At 41.2% G+C, this 18,647-nt stretch overlaps 1 protein-coding gene across 1 annotated transcript in view; it reads right to left on the bottom strand.

Moving 5' to 3' along the window:
- Nucleotides 1-18,647, bottom strand: part of FER1L6 (fer-1 like family member 6) — a 127,007-nt gene that overhangs the window by 70,086 nt on the left and 38,274 nt on the right. Inside the window, exons 14-18 of the mRNA XM_063079710.1 lie at nt 17,325-17,425; nt 13,871-13,961; nt 10,619-10,738; nt 8,886-9,038; nt 1,059-1,236 (exon numbers count right to left, since the gene is read on the bottom strand). Of these exons, the coding sequence (XP_062935780.1) occupies nt 1,059-1,236; nt 8,886-9,038; nt 10,619-10,738; nt 13,871-13,961; nt 17,325-17,425 (643 nt within the window). The remainder of the gene's footprint in view (nt 1-1,058; nt 1,237-8,885; nt 9,039-10,618; nt 10,739-13,870; nt 13,962-17,324; nt 17,426-18,647) is intronic.

The following is an 18,647-nucleotide window of genomic DNA, read 5'->3' as shown; positions in this document are numbered from 1 at the left end:
ATAAAATTCTCCAATAGGGATGGAAGGCAGCCAAAGCCATCAATGCCAGTGCACAGCAGAAAAAGTTCATTAGGTCACTCTATGAAAACAACATGCTGCAGAGGATCAGCAAGTGTTGGGGGAAAGTCTCTCCTCTCTGAATTGTTAGCAGCTGAGACAGCAAACAGGTCTGGGTCCCTTGAGTCTCCAGAGATGGTATCTATAGAAATAGGAAGATAACTTGATGTGGGTGTTTTTCACCCAAATACAAAACCATAGGTCGGGCAAAGGGCATAAAGAAATATGATTTGTAAGAATGACTATGCTAGTAATAAAAAAATTTTTTAAAAAAGAAATGATGTCTTTTGCTTAAAAAGCAAACTCAACCTATGTAATCTACCTAAAGAAACTCAAATGACAATCCCTCCATTAAGAGAAAAACACAAATGTTTATTCCAGGTAAGTCTAATGACTTCGCTTTATTCTTTTCAGATGGGATATTGGAAGGCAAGAAAGAACACTTAGAAACTGCTATGGGTCAAATGTGTCCTCCAAAGGTTCATGTATTGTAAAGTTAATCCCCACTGCAACAGTGTTAAGAGGGTGGGAAATCCTATTATGGAATTGAAAAGTGGGGCCTTAAAGAGTTGATTAGATGGTGAGGACTATGTCCTTGTGAATGGATTTATCCATTCATGGAGTAATGGGCATGGTTCTGATGGCTTTAAAAGCAGAGCAAGTGTGGAGGTTAGTTCTCTCTTGCTCAGCCATTTTGCCATGTGATACCCTGTGTTGCTCCAGAGTCACCACGAGGAAAAGGCCCTCACCAGATGTGTTCCCTGGACCGTGGATTTCCCAGCCTCTGCAACTCTAAGAATTTTATTTCTTTATAAATTACCCAGTTTCGGGTATTTTGTTATAAGCAACAGAAACAGACTAATACAGAAACTGTATTAAAGAAGGCCAATGAGTTGATCCTAAAATACTGTGCAAACAACTTGTGCATGCTGTCCTCCTCACTGTTTTCTCAGAAGCCCACCAGAGACATCAAATGACCCTCTGCCCAGTGGGTACCATACCTGGGTAGAGCAGGTTGGCTGGGGGGTGACTAGTGCCAGCCACTTTGGAGGACATTTCTGCTTCATAGCCTGTTGGCAAGTTGTCCAAAATAGCACTGGAGTATCTGATGGAGCCCAGCCACAGGTACACGTCAACTTTTGCTTGCACAGACCAACCAGCCGGCCGTTTTCCAGGAAGCTGGGGAAGGGTTAAGAGAAGATCACTGCATTAGTAAGAGACAATTATGGGCCTCACTCTTTGAGAAAAGTGGTCCCTCCCAGAAATACACCTGACAGTGTGTTAGAGAGCAGTTCTCAAAGCTCCCCTTATATCAAAATGAGGACAATGGCCCCAAATGCCATAAGGCACAACTCCGGAGGAGGATCCAGGTTTAATGGGAACTGAAGCTCAAACATGCACTGTGATCAGCACTTCTGAGCCCTGGTATGTTTACTGCCCCTGTTTTATAGATGAGGAAACTCAGGCTCAGAAAGGTTAAGTAAGTTGCCTAAGGTCACTCATGTTTTAAGTGACAGAGCCAAGACTAAAATCCAAAAGAGATGATTCCAAATGCAAACTCCTGATTCTGAACCCCATACCCTGCCTCTTCATCACACTGAGCTGGAATCTCCTTCCTGGTACTTCCAACTGCCTGGAGTTATAACCCAAGTTCCACCTCTTTGCTTCATTCAGAAGAACTCCAGTGTTTCTTCTGTATGTCAGGCCTTTGTGTGCTTGAAAGAACCAACCTGACCTACCATGTCCTTTCTTCTTGGCTAGACACCTCTAATTCCTTCATCCCTTCCTCTGCAGCATGGTTTCAGATTCCCTTACTACCCTACTTTCTCTCCTTTGAGTGTGCTTGGATTTATATCTATATTTATGTTTGTTTGAATTTCTGTGTTTATGTTTATGCTAGTGTGTGGTGTGAGTATATGTACAGGGGAGTGTGTACATATGCATATGTATGTGTATGTACATATGTCTGTGTGCATATGCATGTGCATATATAAATGTGTGCATGCATGTGCGTGCACATGTACACGATTGTATGCTATGGCTTGAATGTTCCCCCAAGCTCATGTTGGAGCTTAATCCCCAATATGGTATTTGAATCCCCAATTAAGAGGTGATTGGACCATGAAAGCTATGCATGTACGAATGGATTAATCCATTTATGGATTAATGGGTCAATGGACTGATGAGTTATCATGAGCACAGACTAGTGGCTTCATAAGGGGAGTACATGAATGTTCTCTTTCTCAGGCTCTTGCCATATGATACCCTGCATTGCCATGGGACTCTGTAGAGAGTCCCCATCAAGAAGAAGGTCGTCACCAGATGCATCACTGGACCCTGGACTTCCCAGCCTCCAAAATGGTAAGAAAAAAACTTTGTTTCTTCATAGATTACCCAGTTTCAGGTGTTCTGTTATGAACAACAGAAAACAGACTAATACATTGCAAATGCATGCACATGTGTGTACATGTGTATATGTGTATGCATAGACAGACTAATACATTGCAAATGCATGTACATGTGTGTATGTGTATGCATATGGTTGTGTGTGGGTACATGTATGCAGTGGATTGAATTGTGTCCCCCAAAGTCCATGCATTAGAAACTTAACTCCCACTGACAGTGTTAAGAGGGTGGGAAATCCTATAATGGTAACTGGAAGGAGGGGCCTTGACGTTAGATTGTAAGGACCATGCCCTCATTTATGGTCATGGTTTTGAGAGTTTTAAAAGACCACATGAGAGTCTCTCTCTCTACTTCACCATCTCACAGCGTGATACCCTGTGTTGCTGAAGCCACCACCAAGGAAGACCCTCACCAGATGTGTACGTTGGACTTTGGATTTCCCAGCCTGCAAAACTGTAAGCAATAAATTTTGTTTTCTTACAGACCATCCAGTTCCAGATATTTTATTATAAGCAACAGAACGGACTAATACAATGTGTACACATTCATGTACATTCATATGTGCATTCACACATGTATATGTGCATGTACATGTGTTTATGTGTGTACATATATGTATTTGTGTGCATAGATATGTGTGTGGGTCCATCATATTCCCACGATCTGAAGGACATAACTCAGTGCAGACAGGGTAGCTCCTTTATTTCTCAGTCACCAGGATTAGGGGACTCCATGCCCCCATCTAAGGATTCCTAGGCCCCAGATTTGCTGAATTTGGGATTGCTGGCAAAACCATCATTCTGAGAATAGCCTGTGGCACCTAAGACAAGGCTACCTCTCCAGACTTTGTTGACCCTTCTAAATGCCTCTTTTTAGCATTTCTGAGCACCTCCTATCAGTAATTTCCCCCCTTTTCTACACCACTTCCTTTCCACAGAGGATCACAAACTCCTTCTACGAAAGGGCAGAGCTTGTTCCAACAATTTCCAAGGCCCCCACAGAGAGCCTCTGAATCCAAAATTGAGCATGGCTGTTGGCCTTTCTATCTTGCTCTGTGGGTTCCATAATTGGATTTTGAACAACTCAATTTAGCAACTCCTGTGGGTGCAGCTATGCCCTTGCTGAGAGAATGCGGGCAAGAGGCCATCACATGACTGAGACACGGTCCTGGCCCTCCCTGCAAAGCTCATGTGTAGACAAGGAGGCCAGCTTGCATTCTCTTAATCAAATGCAAAGAAAGAAATGCTAAGGGAGCAGAGAAGCAACAGCAGGCATTCCCATCCTTTCTTTAAGCTTCAGATATTTAGCTGGGCTGTAATCGGTACCTTGGAGCTGGACCAGTAGAGAGGGTGTCTCAGAAAAAAAGGAAGTGCATGAACAGATTTTGATAAGATGAGCTATTATATAGCGAGTGCTTACTCTGTGCCAGGAATGGTGCTTAGCGCTTTCAGAAAAGAGGAAATCACAACCAGTGAGCATGGGAGCTGGGCAGAGAATGACACAGATAAGGCTGAAGAATCCTGCTTAGTATACGGAGGAGTTAGGACTTTATTCATTAGGGAGGAGGATGCCTTTATTTGATGAACTAAAAAAAAAAAATCCAGATAAAGTCATTTGTTGTTGGTAAAGGCAACCACCTGACAACCATAATTTAAAAATTATAATAAGATGAATAATTCTCAATTCATCACTTCTATATCACTTAATAATAACTAAAATGTATTGTGCAGTTGTCCAATGAAACAAATACTTATTGAAAACCTAAGTTTATTTTGTTGTAATAAAAGCAATCTCTTTGCCATTTGTAGACATCACTAAGACATCAATTCATAAAGGCAGAGATTTTTGTTGCTTCACAGTGATGTTTGCAGCTTGTACACTTTTTTAAAAAAATTACACAAATTGAAATTGGTGGCAAGACCATGTAGAGTCTCTCACTTAAGTATCTGATGGAGTTTAAATGTGTTGTCCCCTCCAAAACTCATGTGGAAATCTGATCCCCAGTACGGCAGTGTTGGAAACTGATCGAGTCATGGGGGCAGATCCCTCATGAATGGATTAATGCTCTCCCTGGGGGAGAGGGGATTAATGAGTGAGATCTCCCTCTATTAGTTCCTGTGAGAGCTGGTTGTTTATAGGACCCTGGCACCTCCTCTCTCTCTCTCTCTTCTTCTCTCACCATGTGATCCGCTTGTACCTGCCAGCTGCCTGCTGCTTTTCCACCATGAGTAGAAGCAGACCGAGGCCCGTGCCAGATGCAGCTGTCCCAGAATCGTAAGCCAAATAAACTTCTTTCCTTTATAAATTACCCAGTCTCAGGTGTTTCTGTTATAGCAGTACAAAACGGACTAATACAGTATCCAACTTGGATTCAGCCAACAGTATTTAGCACTGCCCTAGGTGTTTTCAGAAACAGCATCCCATTTTTAATTTCACGTGTGCTTCCAGCCTAGTGTGTGTCTGCCCCTGCCTCCCCCACTTCCCCACTCCCCTTCCTTTCTCATGTGCCCCTGAAGCCTGACCAACCACAGCAAGATTTTTCACTTTGAAAATAGTATGGTAAGATATAGAAAGAAAAAAATCAGAGAAAAATAATTAAGAATGCAAAAGTGCATCAAAAAACTATGATCATCACTGTATAAATATTGCATGAGACAGAATGCTAATCTTAACCTCTCCCAAGCCTCGCCCACCTCCCACCAGAGACCTGGTGCATGCCAGCTGGCTCAAAGGCAGAGGAAGTCTTGGCAAGTCAGAGCAAGGAGAGAGAGATGGTGATTCACATAAACTATGTTGGAGCTGGTCAATCAGCATTAGTAAGAGAAAGGTTTGTTTGTCTTGTAGAGGTTTTACTTTGTGACAGGACCCAGAGGGTGTCTTTTAGCCATCCCCTTCTGCTGCATCCTAGGGAAAGCTGGATGGAAAGCTGGAGGCCTGGAGAAGAAGAGGTGGCCCCAGGGTTATGGAGTGGAACACGGGATAGGGATGCAGACAGAGTGAGAAGGGGTAGACTCAGCACAGAGATGCAACTCAAGGAGAAAAGAAAAGGAAGGTCAGTTGCCACCCTTTGGGCTCTGAGTGCATCCAGCTCCTTCCAAAGGAAGGGTTTCCTTTTGGTAATGAATGTCCTTTTCCACATTTCCTGCCATCAGGGGCACACTATGGGGTGAGACTGAAAGGGGAGAACTTTGATTTTGTGGATTGGGCTGAGTTCTGCAAATTCTGTTCCATCATTTTTAGTAACATCATGAATATATTTAAATTAGAGAAAAGGAAGATCATGAAACTAGGGGCCACGAAACTCTGGGTGCAATTATAGATCTACCATTACTTAGCCATGTGACTCCAGATGAGATACCTTTGCTTCCTCTCCATTAACGTTCCCCAAACTGGGCTCCTAGAAACAGAAATTGCGTAAAACTTGTAAAAGTTAGAAAGGTTTCCTGACTGCAGGACTTCTTGGGACCTTCTACTGGTTAATGAGCTCTGTGAAACTCCAAGTGTTTCCAGGTTACACCTGCAACCTCCTAAATGTATTTGAACACAGGACGTTTACGGAGCCACTCAAAGGACAACTGCTCCATAGAATAAACTTTGAGGAAACACTGGACTAGAGATTTTAGAGATTTACATTCTATGCTTTTTTCCTCCCACTTCCTATTTCTAAGCTAAGAAACCATGAGCGAGTGTCATGGGTGAAAATACTTTGTCTCCCCGGTGCAGCCCTTGCTTTTTCCAGACTTCAGTGAGGAGAGGGGACATAAAGGGCAGCAGCAGGTCGGAGAGTGAAAATCAGGGGTGACAACCTAAACAGGAATGAAAGTAGTTTTGCTGAATCATCTTATCAAGATGTTTCATCACATCGGTATAATTTAATTCAACAGGATAGAGAAAGCTATCGCCCAAAGCCATCCCAGTGGCAAAAGGAAAATACAGATAAAGCAGTAAGCCAAGGCTCACACACGTGCTGATAAAGACAATACACAGATGATAACTGCAGAGGGCAGAAGTTCTGTATTCTCAGTTACGTCTATCCTCTGGCTTCATTTGACAGCTGTTCTTTATTCTAATTTTAAATAGTGTCAGGATACATGGAAATATTTAGAACAGAGTAACTTTATACCATTTTCTAGTATTTTTAGCACAGGGCCTTTTGAAATGATTTTCTATTTTTAAGACAAATGTTTCTTGCCTCCCTAGCATTCCTCGAATGGAGAAAGTTAAAGAAAACTCCTGGTATTTGTGGTGAAAGACTTGGGTGAAATTTTTCTTTTTTCAGTTACAGTTTAAGAAAATCATTTTGCATAAATGACAGAAAGTAACATATAGAGTCACAAATAATTCCCTGGATGTAATGTGGACACAGAACTGCAGCAATGTCCACTGGGGAGCTGAATGTCCAACTGTTTGAGTGCAGCATTGAGTGATTACTCCGGGGGCGGCACAACCATGTGGTCTCTCCTCACATGTATTCACTTAATCCTCACAACTGTCTCCACTTAACAGATGAAAAACAGGATGAACATTTTTCATCTGTTTGGAGGATGAAGAATGTTAAGTAGGTTGCCCTCTGTCATACCGCTGGCAAATACTGGCCCCAGAATTCTCTTATGGGTTGGATTGTGTCCCCCCAAATTCATATGTTGAAGTCATAATCCCCAGTACCCAGAATATGACCTTATATGAAAACAGGGTCATTGCCCATGTAATTGGTTAAGTTAAAATGATATTGTATCAAAGTAGGGTGGGCCCCTGATCCAACATGATTGGTGTGCTTATAAAAAGATCATTATGTGAAGAAACAGGCGCACACACAGGGAGAATGTCATGAGAAGTTTGGTGTTACGCTGGCACAAGCCAAGGAACTAACCAGAAGCTAGGAGAGAGGCCTGGAACAGGTCTTTCCGTAATACCTTCAGTGGGAGTGTGGCCCTGCTGACACCTTGATCTGGGACTTCTAACCTTCAGAACTGTGAGATAATACATTTCTGTTGTTTGAGCCAGTCCAAGTGGTACTTTGTTATAGCAGCTCTTGCAAACTGACACGAATTCTAACTCAGATTCACCTTATTTCAAAGCCCTTGCTCATTATCCCATACTGATTCTCATGCTCAATAATATGGGCCTTTCTGTCTGCAACATTTAACAATCACATCCACAGTAGCTTCTTGAAGTTGGATGACACTTAGAGACTACCTGATCTAGCTGCCTACTGTTGTATTTATATAAAACAGTTGTCCAGCATCTGTGGGCAACTTGAAGGATGAAAAGCCCATTATGACCTTCTATTTAGAGAACTATTTTTCTATAACATCTATGTGGGGCCTGATTTTGTCCTCTGGAATATCTCCCCCCACCTTCCCTCCCTCACCCCCATGGTAGCCCCACAAACACTGAGAGACCTCTCTCATGCTGTCAGATCTTCTCCTCTCAGCTAAGTGTTGCTTTCTCTTCACCCATTCCTCATATGGCATGATTTGGAGCCTCTCACCCTCCCTGTATGGCAGTAGAAGAATAGTTACGTTATAGCAAGAAACCAGAATTGCAATGGGCAGGACCATCTACTATGAGTTGGGAAAAGTCAATCAGTTGAACCACACTCTTGTTGCTGCTCACTGGTGAGTGGTAAGGCTTTGGACTACCTTACCCCGATATTTGCTCATTTCTACTTACTGAGATAGAAATGTCTTTGTAGTAAAGGTAAAATACCCAGGGTGTCCAAGAAAGGCTCAAATCTTGAGTTAGAGACAGTAGAGTCCATTCAGAGATTGTGTGTGATGGCCTGCTTGTGAAGCATCTGGGGACCCTGTCTTCATGAAGGGTGCAGGGGCCCCAAGTTGAAAAGACTGTCATACTTTTACAATTTCAAGTCATCAGATAGATATGCTAACTATTCTGTTTAGATCATTATACAATACATGCATGTATTGAAACAACAAATTGTACCCCATAAACACGTACAATGAAAAAATAAAGCCACCAGAATCCTGAATTAACAGTTCTGCTAGTCTAGTAATTTTCTTTGAAATCTATTTTTAAAATACAGATTAACTCATGTGAAAAGATACAATGGACAAAGTACACAAGAGAAAATCTTATGAGGAAACAAATAGAAGAAGTTCATTCTTATTTGTAATCGAAAAAAGTAAAAGTTAAGGTAACCTTGAGGTATACCCGCTAGATTAAAAAAAGAAACTTATATGTGTCTGGTGATGTCATAATTGAAAAATCAGAAAAGATTCGGCCTCAAGATGGTCTGCTGAATTGCAATTCAAATCAAGAGGGGGCAAAGTGTTCCAGTTGTCCTCAGACCTTAGAAAGCATTGGGGAAGAGTCGGAGATATAGACACATGCTAGAAAATTTGAGCCATCCAGGAACACAGAAACTTCTCTTCTTTTAGTCACACACAGTGCAGACTTACTTTGAGGAAGTGAGTCTTGATCTTGCCGCAGTGCTTGCCCATCTGCTCCCTGACGGGGGAGTAGAGCAGGTCTTTGGCGGCGAGGCGGGCGTAGGCCACCCTCTTGCTGTTGCTGAGCATCCAGATGAAGACATCAGGAATGGTGTGCTGTGGCTATGGGGACACAGGGAAACGGGATTTGATAGGTTGGTGTCTAACAAATGCGCTTCCAGAGTTCTATCCGGAAACCGTCCCTCTTCTGCAGAACAGATTCTGTGACTTAAACGTCTAGGTACTTAAACATCGAAGCAATCAAGCAAATTAAGTGCAGCCTCCTTGAGAAGAGAAAGCCTCAGGTCATGAATCAGAAGCACACGGTTCATGTAAACCCCCATGTGCCAAGTTGCTTGTTGTGCTTCAAGGATATGCAAGTCGGAGTTACGATTTGGCATCTTTGGTGGTCTCCTTTTTTCTCCATCAGTAGAACAACCATTTTTCTACAACTTCCCTTGGACTTTTTAATTCAGTCCTGTAATAATAATTTACCTTCAAGCACTGGACCTCCTCAGAGCACCCCCCACTAAAAAAAATTTCCAGAATATTCAAATGAAAAACAAAAACAAAAATCCATGAATGTCTTTGAATGGCTTTCCACTTGCTCTTAAGGAAGGGAAAACAATCCTCTGAGGAACTTTATACCTAAAATGTAATTGCTAAGTATTTTAGCTTCATTTTAGGTGATTATTCAGGAGAGACTCAACTAAACTGCACAGGAAATTAGGCTTTAAAGTTGAGCTAATCAAGATAGGAAGTGCAGAATGCCACTCCAAGTGGCCCACTGTGTTGTGGATATTTTGAAATGCACATTTCTGAATCAACATAACTACCAAAACAAAAAGGAGGTATACTGTTATCAACTAGGTTTTGACATTCTTGGGCTGGAAGCAGATGCTCTGCTGTTCTAAACCCTGACACGCAGGTGTAATTGAAACCCAGAGGAGGCATCCCTTCTCTCTTGAGATGGGAACAGAGACACCGGGATGGAGGTTTTCCTGGCCCAGGGTCAGTTGGTCGCAGACCTGAAGCCCCGTTGCCTGGTTCAAACCTCCTGGTTGCTTATTAAAACTCCTGGGTCTAGTGACTGCCTATCTTAGTGATTATTATGCCTCCAGGAAATGACTGATTTGCAAGAATTACAACTTCCTAAAACAACAGAAGCAATAAATCTGTACCTTTCCCTGAAAGCTTCCCACACAAAACCCAGTTTATGAAATTTCTCCACATTTACAGGCTTCAAGAAGGAGCTTTGGTATCTGACAGAAGCAGCTATGAGGACCTTTTTTTTTGTTTTTTTAGATCATTCTAGAAGTCACCAGAAGACACTGTTTAAAGCTAACTTTAAGATGAGAAGCTGTTTTGACCTTTACTGGACATGAATATAAATCCTTTTATAGTTGAAAACCTATCAAAGTTCAGTGCTTAGTTGCTTTTCTTGAGTCCATTAGCAAACATGCTTTTTCATTTTGCTGAGTACTTAAGCTTTGTAAAAAAAAAACAATAAAGCTGTACATTAAGCTATCTGGCTTAATTTAAAAATCTCTTCTCTTACCGGTAAACAAATAGTGTCTGCTCAGCTCAGCAAGGCTTGGGGAAAAAACATCAATACATCTTTCACCCTTATCAAACATCCAAACTTCATTAGAAAGACATTCGATCTAATCTTCCAAATGAGGTATGCCTTTAGAGTTGATTACCTCATCAACAAGAAAGCGGATTTTTTCCACAAAGTTTTGGGCTTCACGGATCATTTCATCAAGAGAGAACTTTTTCTTCTGCTGCTGAATAATTCCCTTGGCCTCCTTGGCCATCGTCTCCTAAAACAAGATGAGAGTCAGTGTATATCCTCCTAGAAATCTGGACAACAAACACTGTCCTGTTGCTGGAAAGTCCTGAAGGTGCTTATAAGCTCCACACTGAACCACTCACCAGGGCCGTTTTGGGCTCTGCCCATTTAATAGAAATTTTGTAGGAATATGGAGACAGTAAATATCATCTCACCTTTGTGTGACAGCTGAGAAGCTGAGGCCTAGGGAAGGTCAGAGGTTTGTCAAGGTAGTATAGCTTTGTCAGCTAGGACCTGAATCCAGCTTTTTGATACTTAACAATAACTACAATAATAGCAGCTAAGATTTATTGAGCTGTTGTTCTGTGCCAGGTAATCTTCTAACTGCTATATTAATCCTCCATTACTTCTCACAGCAACCTTATGAAGTGGGTAGTATTATCCCATTTTACAGCTGAGGAAACAGAGTAAAGCAGGTACTCATTGGCAGAGCTGGAGTTGACCCCCAATGAAGTCCAGAGTCCATGTCCTTAATCACTGCACTCCCCCACCTTTTCCTAGAGGTATGATGGATGCTTCCAGATCAAGAAGTCATCATCTGAGAAACATCACCAGGGAGCTTGGTAGAGTGGTTGGAGCACAGGAAAGAGTTTATTTTGATCCATTTGTCCACTCTATATTTATGTGCTTAGAAAAAAAAAAAAAAACCCAAACTCTTTACGGCAACTTCTAGGGCCCTGTGTGGGTTGGCCCTGCCTACTCTCTGCTTCATCCCATAATATTCCTTCCTTACTCACTGTGCCCCAGGCACACTGGTCCTCAGCAGGTCCTAGAACATGCCAAGTTCGGTCCATCCTAAGGCTGGCACGCCTGGAGTTTCCTCTGCTCAGATGTTCTTCCTAGACTCCATATGGCTGGTTTCTTCTCATCCTTCAGGCCTCAGTTAAATGCCACCACTGCATTAAATTGCCCCACATTTTCCTGATCACTGAGGCTTTTTAAAGTTTCATTCATAACCATAATCTGTCGTCATTTTTATGTGTTTGTTGTTTACCTGTCTACCTTCTCCCCTGCAATGTAAACTTCACTAGGAAAGGGACCCCCTCTATCTTGTCCTGACCTTGTATTCTCAGTGTCTAATAGATTCCTGGCACATAGCAGGAGTTTAAGTAAATGTTGACGGAATGAATGAACCAGTCAAGGACAAAGCACCAAGCACTTTCAGCTTTGTGTTCCCAGCACCTGTGCCTGGACACAGGGAGCTCTCGTAAATGTTGACTGGAAGAACTGAATACCTGCTATCTCCCAGGCATTGTGCTAGGGGCCCAGGGCTGGGACAGGGGGAGGACACGATGATTCCTTTCCCTAAGACTTTGACAGTTTGGTGAGGTGGAAGCAATACACACAAATAATTAAAATGTGAAAAGCACCATGGGACCAGATGGGGCAAAGCTGGCTTCATGGGGAATATGATATTTGACATGAATCTTAAAAAGTGAATAGAATTCATCAGGTGGCAACAAGACAAAGGACAGTCCAGACAGAGGAAGCAATTAAAGGCGAAGGTCAGTGAGGGTTCAAAACTGTTGGAGTATAGACCTATGGAAAGGAGTAATGGGGGATCAGGCTGGGAGGTGAGGCTGGAGCCAGATGGTGAACAACCCGGTACATCATGAGAAAGGAGTCTGGACTTTATCCTGCGAATGACTGAGAGACCCCGATGATTTTTTTTAATAATGGCGATCTAATCAGATTTGTGTTTTAGAAAGACCATTCTGGTGGTGGTGTGGAAGATGAATTGGACGAAGACTACAACAATAGTCTAGGCCAGAAATGCCAAGGAACTCAGTGTAGGCAGTGATTCTGGGGAGTTAGTTCCAGAGTCTTTAAGAACAGAATCAATAGGACCTGGGGTCAAACTGGCTGTTTAAGTTGAGGGATAAAGAGTCGACATTGATATCTAGGCTTCTGGTAGGAGCAGTAAGTGTAGCTTACTAACTTACGTGGAACGAGATCAGGTAAGGTGATGGGTTCAGTAGGATATACTGAGTTTGAAGTGACTCACGTGAGATGTCTGCTAGGAGGCTGGAAATACAAGGTTACTTCAAAAAGTTCATGGAAAAAGTGAGTTAAAAGATAATATGAATCCTTCCATGAACTTTCTGAAACCCCCGTAATGTAGGTCTAGAGATGAGGAGAGAGACCCAGACCACAAAAAATCGTGGGCTTGCTCAGGCTAAAGACTGTCAGACAATAGGATGGAACTGCAGAGGACAGGTGGTGAAGCGACAGTGCAGGGACGGCGCTTCACCAGAGGTGCCACGAGAGAACGGAGCTAGAGAGAAGATCTTACAGATGGTGGGAGTGTGGTCTCCTCTACATGTTCTGGAGGACACAGAACAAGTACTCTGGAAAGAAGGATGAATAAGGAGTTAAGAGACTGGAGTTTTAGTCTCTGCACTACAATTAACTAGCTGTGACCTTTAGAGAATCATTTAATCTCTCTGAACTCCACCCATTTCTTTAAAATGTCCCTGAGGAGTCAAACACTGAGTAATTTTTCTTTGCAGAATTATTATAGCCTCATCTAAAATGTCCCTTGGTGCCACTGCTGGAACTGAGGTTTTGAGGTGAGCTAATCCAGCATCTGCCCTGGTTTGGCATTTCTATTCATCACTGATTCAATGGGACTGAGCTTCCGTAAGGCACCCCGCACTGTGCAGGTCTCCAGGACACAAAGGGTTATCAGCGTCTGCCCTGTTTTCAAGAAGTGCTTGCAACTTTTAACACAATTCTTAATGGGAAGAACCCAAGGAAGCAGAAAATAGCTATTTCTTTTGGTCTCTCAGCTTAAGGGGCAGATGGCCAAGTGAAGGATTCTACAGCCTTTAGCAAAACACATGTCAAAAAAATGAACAAGGGGGACTCCATGAGAATAGGAAGTTAGGACTGGTGGGCTTCTAGCTCATCATCGTAAGCCTTCAATAAATGTGAGTTCTTTTCCAACCACATAGACTCCTTTCTCACTCACATCTCTATATCACACAAATGTATGACCTTTAAACCTTATTCTCATCTGCTCTGTAAGCTATGCCTTCCATGAGGTTTATTTTTAAAGCACATGTTTTAACTCTGTTCAAAGTATAAATAGATTTTCACATACCAGCTCCTGCCAACACAGTGTAAGTCGTTTCTTATCTAACGTGGTTTGGTTCACCATCTTGGGCTTTTTTTCTGCTTCAGAGATAAAGGCACTGTAAGAGAAGAACAAAAATCCTAAAACCTACTTAGTGCAAATCCATTTATATAATTCCAGAAATTTGCAAATATACTTTCTGTGATACAATGGAAAGCTGATGAAGCTACAGAACCAAGATTTTTAACTTAGGATTAAGCAATGATGTATTAACATTTCTAAGAGATAAAATGAGAATTGGAAACGATGCCCAGACCTAACATTTGTTTTGAAGAATGGATGTTTGTTTTCCACTTTCTTTCATTAAATGTTCATTGTGATTGCTATCAAAATTCATAACAAGAAAAACACAAAAAATAATGTAGTTTTTCTTCATCTTACAAATTTAACATCCACCAAAAGTTTCCTGAAAAGTTGTATGCAAAGAAAATGTTTTAGACTCAATACTGACATATGTCCCCACATTTTAAAAACCATAACATTTCTTGGAGATGAAGTTAAAAATATATTCAATAGAAAAATAGTAAAGGTAAACGCAATTCAAGAAGAAGAAATGTAAATCACCAGAAAACTTGGAGAAATAAGATATTGTCCTCATTAGTGATAACTTAAAAGCAAATTAATATTAATGTCATTTCACTTATGAAAAATGAATAATATTCTAGGTTGGTGAAGATGCAGGGAGACAGTCACTCTCCTATAACAGTGTAGGAGAGTGTAAGTTGTTCTAATGTTTTAGAGGCTATTCGACAACATTCATCGAAATTTAAATCTCTATATAATTTGACCCAAAATTTACACTAGAATTCTTTTCCTTCAAAAACAACTAAAGGACTTTGCAAGAACATGTTTACATAATAATATTTATTGTGGCATTGTTTATAGTAGCAAAATAAATGGGAGCAATGTAAATATCATTAGGGACTAGTTAGATACACCATAATGCATCTATGTGATTGAATACGATGTCGATTATGTGCCACTGTAGAAAGATGCCTGAGATAGATTGTTGAGTGAAAAAGCAACCTGCTGAACAAAATGTATGATATACAGTATTTTAATGAGTGTGTACATGAATGTATGCATTTGTGAAAAGTCCAGGAGGACAAATCAATCTCTTCTCTCTGAAAAGTAAGATTAGAGAGAGAATTGAGAAGAAAACTTCTTCTTTAAACCTTTCTGCTTATTCTATTTCTTTCTTTCTTTCCTTTTTTTTTTTTTTTTTTTTTTTTTTTTTTTTTAGCATGAGCATGTAGTCCTTCTTTGATTAAAAAAAAAAAATCAATTACAAAGAAAACAAAAAGGGAAGTCTGAGACGCCACACTTCCCGATGGGGGATGTCTCACACCAGGGCTCTGCCATGGAAGCCTCACCAAAACCTTTTGGGCACACTAGTAAAGTTACATTTTCTCTTCATTTTTAAAAAGAATAAAAAGGATTATATTTTGAGGAGGGAGTCTTCTTGCACCATTCCTGCTTTTTCTAGAGGCACATGGAATTCCATTTTCTCTCCAGAATGGATCAGTCCAGGCAGACCTGGTCGACCCTTCGGATCTCTCTCCTTTCCCCCCAGGGCAGAAATCACTTGTTTCCTCATCAAAATCTGGGAAGTCACCATAGCACATGTTTCCATTCATTCTCCATCTTTCAGATCCAGTCTGTCTCCTGGCTGTGGGCAGCCCCCTCACCTCTACGTGCAAGTGTCCTGTCCTGCTGTGGGGAAGCCACTCAGCCATGAACAGGTGGGGGAGCAGGAAGCCCACCTGGACCTCAGGTCTGAGCTGCTTTTCAAGACCATGTTTACCAAATATAAAACTAGTATTTTGATCTCTCTCTGACATTCATGAATATTTTTTTCAGTTGTTTGGAAACGTGAAGAGAAAGGGGAATGATTAATCATCACCCCCATGTAATCCTCTAACAAAGAAAAGTTATTAAGCTATTAATTTGCACACAGTTTCTAAAAATATGAGGTTCTGAAACTTTTTAAAGATGCTTAAAGGGAATTGAAGGTGGCATTAACAGCTCACAGCAGGAGTAGCACTAATATATGTTGCTTTCATAATGAAAAATAAAAACAAATTAAAGATAGATAGAAAAAAACTACATACGTACTTCTTTGCTTTCCTTTTTTTATAAAGTAAACATGGTTGGGTAGTTGAGAAATAGGGAAAAACAAAACTTACAAAGTAGAACACCAGAATTTAGTTACTCCCTGTCTACTGGTTTTTGCTTTTCTTCCTATAAATCTCCACTCCTTTTCCCTTAATTCCATTTAAAAAGAATAAAAAGGATTATATTTTGAGGACGGAGTCTTGCTGCCCTATTACTGTCTTTTCTAGAAGCACAAGAAATTCCATTTCTTAATTCATAACAAATTCTCATTTTTACTCAAGTCTTGACCTAATGAATTTCAAGAGTTGTTCCAAGTTGTTTCCTTATGGGGTGGGCTCCCAATAAGCCCCACCTCCTGAGATTCATGCTACTGTGAAATATCCTCCCTTTAGATGTAGCCAGACCTAGTAACTAGCTTCGAACAGAATACTGGGATGTCACTTCCAAGATAGGTCATGAAAGACTGTGACTTCCATCTTGCTATCATGTTCTGACTTTTTTCACTTGCTTGCTCTCATGAAGCTTGCTGCCATATTGTGAGAAGCAGCCAGAGTGGCCCACGTGGCAAGAAATTGAGGGTGGCCTTGGACCAACTGCTAGCAAGGAACTGAAACCCTCATTCCAAGAGCCCATGAAGAACTGAATCTGCAAATAACCACATGAGTGATCTTGGAAGTGAGTCCTTTTCAGATGAGCCTTAATATGACTACAGCCCCGAGGCAATGCCTTGATTGCACCAGGTAGGGGGGTCCTGAGCCAGAGGACCCCGCTGACTCACACCTGGTGGATACCAGAACCACAGAAACTGAGATAACAGATATTGTGTTAAGCCAGAGTTTGGGTGTAATTTGTTACTCAGTAATAGATAACTATCCACCCTAATTTTGATCTTTCATAATCGTCTACTGCCTGGAATAAGAGTCATTAATTGGTGCTTATTAATGTATGTGAAAAATTTGATTAAATAGTATTTGATGTAACTTATCCATCTAATTGTCAAATAGTTGTTGAGTATCTACCAAATGCAAAGCACCATGCTGGGCACTCACACTACTGGTGCTTCTCTTGTTTCATAAAGAGTCTCTGCAGTGTCTTTCTTTTTTTTTTTTTTTCCTCCCCTTGGTTTATGTTTAGTTGTTTAAGTGTCAGGAAGCAGTGGTTAGCCCACAAGCACCAGCTAAATTACTGAACAAAATAAAGATTAATATAACACTATAAAATGCCCATCTGAATGCATGTGAATTGACCATCTTCTCAAGGTAATTAAAAGCCGATTCCACGGAAGCTCAGCTGTCTTTCCTGGTACCTGCTTTGACTGATAAAGTCACTGAGCACTGTCTTCATTTTCTCTTCTGGTGCCTCCTCTGAAATCTTGACCAATTCTCTCACTTCTTCTATACTTTCTTCCTGAAAACAAACCACAGGGGTGGAGGGATGAGGGGTGGGAATGAGACTTGTAATAGAAATACTGGTTGTAACATCCCAGAGATAATATTTAGATAATCTTTTGTTCTGGAAATGAAGGAAGGTTTCTCTTATTTTCTTGTGCTGGACCTGAGAAATGCTCCTGCATTCTGACTTCCTTTTCTTAGGTGGAATTGGTCCACGTCTTCTTCTGTACTGCTCAAACTCTTTGCTTCTGTCACAGATCCACTCCCTAACTGGGTACCATTTATTTAGAGTCTACCCTATGGGAAAACCTAATGTCATGGGAAATATCTAACAAAATAGAGTAAATTAGATATAATTACCAAAAACTTCAAAAGCAATATTCAAGTCAATTTGTTATATAGGATTAAAAACAAATTGAATAATCTCTGAAATTAAAAGACTACCCTTTCTTCTGATTATATATGTTTTTTACTAGTGGATGGGACAGATTGCATATGGCAGTGGCTGTGTGCTTGTCTACTTAATAATTGCACTTTTCCTTCGGGGCCTAAATTTCAGGATTCCGTTCTGTGGCTTGGAGGGAAATGGCTCCTGAAGGGAATGCACATGCTGCCACTACTTTGCTAGAATTTACAGAAGCTACATTGTCTACCACATGCCAAAGTCTGGCGCCTGGAGACATATGTTCCCCTTTGTCTACCTTAAATATGAGAACAGGAAACACTGTGGAGTAGTTAAGGACTGGGCTCTGGCGTCAGACTACTTTGGTTCAATTTCAGCTTCTATCACTAATAAGTGAACTAACCTCTTTCTGGCCAGTTTCCTCATCTGTAAAATAGAATAATGGTAGTGCCCACCTACAACACCATAAGGGAGTGTGAACTTCTTCAAACAGTGTCGTAAATTACTGATTAGTAAACATTCAATCATGTTAGCCATGATATGCCAAGCATGGCAGAGATCCTGGCACTGAGAAAGGAATCAGAAATGAATGCTACTGTGGCCCCCAGGCAAAATTCTAACTTGTTTCATCAAGCCTTTTAGAGATACACTATTTATTCTGTCTGAGAGAGGAGGAAGACCAGCCTTATAAGGAGAGATTGTGGCCTCCACATGGTGTGACCCCAGACCAGGCCTCCCAGACTGCATTCAGAGTCTATCTCCAATATGCCTGGAATCCCCAAGGCCAGAGACAATACTTCTTTTTATACCATTAGAGCAACAGCTATAAAGCAAA

The sequence above is a fragment of the Cynocephalus volans genome, chromosome 15 (assembly GCF_027409185.1).
Source record: "Cynocephalus volans isolate mCynVol1 chromosome 15, mCynVol1.pri, whole genome shotgun sequence".
In the NCBI taxonomy this organism is placed as follows: domain Eukaryota; kingdom Metazoa; phylum Chordata; class Mammalia; order Dermoptera; family Cynocephalidae; genus Cynocephalus; species Cynocephalus volans.
This window is presented reverse-complemented; position numbering and strand designations above follow the sequence as displayed.